The 4,894-nt window shown below is 39.7% G+C and overlaps 1 protein-coding gene across 1 annotated transcript; it reads right to left on the reverse strand.

Moving 5' to 3' along the window:
• Positions 1–517: 517 nt before the first annotated feature.
• On the reverse strand, positions 518–3,871 carry LOC145802664 (uncharacterized). The gene is made up of 2 exons (XM_082895426.1): positions 2,831–3,871; positions 518–1,108 (listed from the first exon to the last, which is right to left on the reverse strand). Exons 1-2 carry the CDS (start codon positions 3,869–3,871, stop codon positions 518–520), a joined length of 1,632 nt encoding a protein of 543 aa, XP_082751552.1.
• Between the last annotated feature and the right edge of the window lie 1,023 nt (positions 3,872–4,894).

The following is a 4,894-nucleotide window of genomic DNA, read 5'->3' on the forward strand; positions in this document are numbered from 1 at the left end:
TAAATTTGAATCTTCAAGATAAGTATAGATTGCTGTCAAATAGATATACTTGGGCCAACACTACTAAGGGAATTGCTTGGGCCAACATTACTAAGGAAATTACTGGGCCAACATTGGATCACTAATTTTCTTTTTCTTTATTTATTTATTTATTCATTTTTGTTTTGGTGTTTAATTCTACAGTGTTCCTAATATAAATTAAATTACACTTTATCTCCTATCATAATAAAATTAATTATTTTATTTTACTTTACAGATTATTATTATTATGATTCTTATTAATAATCGTGGTGGGTTGTGGTATTAATTAAATATTTAGGGTGTCACATTTCTCTCATCCTAAATAGAAGTTTGTCCCCAAACTTAACGTACATTGATTATCGAAGAGATGTGGGTATTTGACTCGCATTTGACTCTCCGTTTCCCATGTATCTTCTTCGATAAGATAATTTTGCCATAAAACTTTTACCAGCGGTATGGTCTTATTTCGGAAAACTTGATCACAACGATCGAGAATCTACACTAGTTGCTCTTCATAAGAGAGGTCCCCTTGAATTTCCAAGTTCTCATAGTCAACGACATGTTCTGGATTTCGGAGGTACTGTCGGAGCATCAAAACATAAAACACATTATGGACATTGGAAAGTTCAGATGGTAGTGCAAGGTGATATGTTATAGGACCAATCCTTTTCAGTACCTCAAATGGCTCGATGTAACGTGGGTTTAACTTTCCTCGCTTTCCAAATCGGATAACTCTTTTTGTTGGTGAGATCTTGAGGAACACATGATCCCTTACTTGAAATTCCAAATCCTGTCTCCATGTATTTGCATAACTTTTCTGGCGGCTCTGGGCAGTGCAAATTCGTTGCTGGATAAGTTGGATTTTATCACTTGTGATTTGCACAATCTCAGGGCCTAACAGTTTCCTGTCCTCGACTTTCGTCCAGCATAGAGGTGATCGATATCTCCTTCCATACAGAGCTATGTACGGTGTCATTCCAATGCTTGTCTGATAACTATTATTATAGGCGAATTCCACTAAAAGTAGGTGCTCATTCCAGTTACCTTTGAGATCCAACACGCATACATGTAACATATCTTTCAGCGTCTATATTGTTTTTTCAGATTACCCATCAGTTTGCGAGTGATAAGCAATGCTAAACTTCAGTGTAGTCCCCAAAGCCTTCTGCAATTTGTTCTAGGAGTAAGACACGAAGTGGGGGTCTCGGTCAGACACGATTGAAACTGGGGTGCCATGCAAACGAATAATTTCCTTGATCTATAAAGTGGCAAACTTATTAAGAGAGTACATGATTTTAATTGGCAAAAAATGCGCCGCCTTTGTCAATCGGTCTACTATAACCTATATCGCATCATTCTTCAAAACTGATTGTGGTAGTCAGACCACGAAGTCCATAGTAATGTGCTCCCATTTCCATTCATGAATAGAGAGTGGTTGTAGCATTTCTGCAGGTCTCTGATGTTCTGCTTTAACACGCTAACAATGTAAACATTTGGAGAAATGGCTTGCTATGTCTCTTTTCATTCCTGTCTACTAGTAGTGTTCCTTCAGATCCTGGTACATCTTTGTGTTGCCAGGGTGAATTGCAAATCTTGAGCTATGAGCTTCCACTAATATTTTCTTCCTGAGTTCCGGAATGTCAGATACATAGATTCAATTTTGAAATTTTAGTATCCCATTACTCATAGTGAAATCAGCATCAGGCGTACTCCTTTGCTCCTCGTACTTTTTCTTCAAAAGTTTATCTTCACATTGGCGTGCTCTAATTTCTCCAATCAAGGTAGGTTCCACGATTATGTTGGCGAGAAATCCATTGATCTTGTGGGAAATGAGAGTACATACCAAACCTTTGGTCATCTTTCAACTCAGTGTGTCTGCCACTACGTTAGCTTTGCCTGGATGGTGATGGATCTCTACATCATAGTCTTTCATAAATTCTAGCCACCACCGTTGCCTTATATTCAGTTCCTTCTGTGTGAACAGATATTTAAGACTCTTATGATCGGTGTAAATCTCGCAGGTTGCACCGTAGAGATAATGACGCCAGATCTTGAGGGTGAAGATCACCGCAACTAATTCTAGATCATGAGTTGGGTAGTTCTTCTCGTGAGTCTTTTGTTATCGCGAGACATAAGCAATGAATTTTTCATTTTGCATAAGAACGTAACCCAAACCATTGTATGAGGCATTACTATAAATTATGAACACATCTGCTCCTATAGGGAGTGCTAGTATAAGAGCTAATACAAGTCGACTTTTTAATTCTTGAAAGAAACGCTTCTGTGTCAGTCCATTCAAAGGATGTGTTCTTTTGAGTTAGCTAGGTCAAGGGTGATGCAATCTTTGAGAAATCTTGCATGAAGTTTTGATAATAGCTAACTCGACCCAAGAAACTTCGTATTTCTGACACATTAGTAGGTCGTGGCCAATCCACGATTGCTGTAACTTTTTAGGGGTCAACCGAGATGCCATCTTTGTTAATGACGTGACCAAGAAAGTGTACACTAGTGATCTAAAATTTGTGATCACGCAGTGTTTGTAGAACCGTTCGCAAGTGCTGCTCATCGTCTTCCGGTAACTTAAAGTATATGAGGATGTCGTCAATGAAGACGATAATGAATCCATCAAAATAAGGTTTGAACACTTAGTTCATGAGGTCTATGAAGGCTGCTGGAGCATTTATGACGCTAAATGGCATGACGAGAACTCTTAGTGCCCGTAACAGGTTCTGAAAGCAGTCTTTTCGATGCTTTCCGTTTTGACTTTTAGTTAGTGATAGCCAAAATGTAACTTGATTTTTGAGAATACTTGGGCACCTTGAAGTTGATTGAACAAGTCATCAATTCGCGGCAGTGGGTACCGATTCTTGATGGTAACCTTGTTCAGCTCCCGGTAATCGATGCATAACCTCATCGTGCCATCCTTTTTCTTTATGAACAATACTGGAGCTCCCCAGAGTGAGGTACTAGGTCGAATGAAACTTTTGTCCAGGAGTTCCTGGAGTTGAGTCTTCAGTTCTTTTAATTCCGCCATTGATATACGATAAGGGGCTTTTGATATTGGTTGGGTAGCAGATTGAGTGTCAATGGTGAATTCGATTTCCTGGTCAACTGGGGTACCAGGTAGGTCTTCAGGAAAGACATCCGAGAATTCTCGAACTACGGAGATTGCATCAACGATGGGGGTCTCTTTTTGTGTATCAATCACATAACAGATATAACTACAAAAACCCTTTCTTAGAAGTTGTTGGGCTATCATGAAAGATATAATACAGGAAGGGTTGGAAACTCCAGTCCTATCAAAGACAAGCTCGGGTTGGTTTGGTAACCTGAGGGAGACCTTTTTGGCTTTACAATTAATAGAGGCATAGTTGGCAACCAGCCAATCCATCTCTAAGATCACATCAAAGTTCCCAATGCAAAAGGGAATTAAGTCTACGTATAAGGCTTTGCCTTTTAAGGATATAGTACATGATCTGTACACACTAGTACTACAGGCAGAATTACTAGAAGGAAAAGACACATACAATATATATCCTAAGGGTTCGGGTGTTGATGCCAGTTTGGTAGTAAAGGGTGGTGCAACAAAAGAATGAGTTGAACCTGAATCAATGAAAACATGAGCTAAATGACCACAGATAGAAAGTGTACCGGACATAACGTTTTTGGTAACTTCTGGTTTTCCAAGTACCAAGGCAAAAGCCCTTCCTTGGCCTTTTTGGTCCTTCCTCTCTCCTCTAGGTCCTGCGGGTTTTATGACTGGTGCAAAGGGGCCGGGTGTAAGATTAGTAAGCTTTGGACAATCCCTCAGCAAGTGGCCAACTTGACCGCATTTAATGCATGCTCCCATGTCTCGATGACATTGTCCCCAATGAGCCCTTCCACACATAGGGCAAATTGGACTAGTGCCACCTCTAGAGTTAGTAGAACCTTGATTGCCTGAGCCAGTTGCACCCGTATTTACCCTCTTGGGAGGCACAACACCGGATCTTCTATTGTCTCTTTCCCAGAATCGCTTCTTTTGGCTTGGTTCCTCGCAACGCGAGGCTTTAATCTCTTTTTCTACGATGTACGCTCAATCTACCACTTCCACATAGGTTAGCAGTTTCAAAACCTCAAGCCTATCTTTGATTTCAGCGTCCAATCCTGCTTCAAATTTTCTTGTTTTTCGAGCTTCGGTAGGGATGACATATGTCACAAATCGAGCGAGTTGTGTGTACTTGCTTTCGTATTCGGCCACTGTCGTGGTTTCTTGCTTTAGATATATGAATTACGACGCCTTTTGTTCCTGTAGTGAATCTGGGAAGTATTTTTTATAAAATACATCCAAGAATCTTGCCTAAATCACAATTTCTTCTTTCTCTAGAGTAAGAAGCCACCATTCCTGTGCATTATCTTTGAAAGTGAAAGTGGTGAAAGTTACCTTCTGTCTTTCAGTGCAAGGTAAAGCGCAAAAAATCTTTTCTATGTCTTTAACCCTAGCGTCCGCTACCATTGGGTCTGGATCGCCAGTAAATGTGGTGGGTTTCAGATCCTGGAACTGCTTTATGGTAACTGGCTCTTCTCACCGTTCCGACATCCCATTGTTGATGTTAGTCTGCAAGGCTTGCAAAAAGCTACTAACGGCTCTTCCCATGATTCTTTCCATCGATTCAGTGCCACTGACTGATGACTCGCTTCTGTTATAATTATTGGTCATTCTACAAAGTAATAAACGGGGCATTACATCCATAACCCAACATATATATAAGCATATATATATAAAATACCAACTTTACTATTTTTATAATTAATATTACATCCTTGTTCAAAAGTCAAAATATGTTAGTGTCTTATCCCTGTGGTACAAAAAAAAAAAGGGATTGAAACACAT

The sequence above is a fragment of the Camellia sinensis genome, chromosome 11 (genome assembly GCF_055761805.1).
Source record: "Camellia sinensis isolate YWXY chromosome 11, ASM5576180v1, whole genome shotgun sequence".
Lineage (NCBI taxonomy): Eukaryota > Viridiplantae > Streptophyta > Magnoliopsida > Ericales > Theaceae > Camellia > Camellia sinensis.

What these genes read in the sequence shown, in the direction of transcription:
- LOC145802664 (XM_082895426.1), bottom strand. Translation starts at nt 3,871, where the DNA reads ATGGGAGCATGCATTAAATGCGGTCAAGTTGGCCACTTGCTGAGGGAT. An exon ending in ATCAACTTCAAGGTGCCCAA is followed by an intron (nt 1,109 to 2,830) that starts GTATTCTCAAAA and finishes AAAACAATATAG; the next exon opens with ACGCTGAAAGATATGTTACA.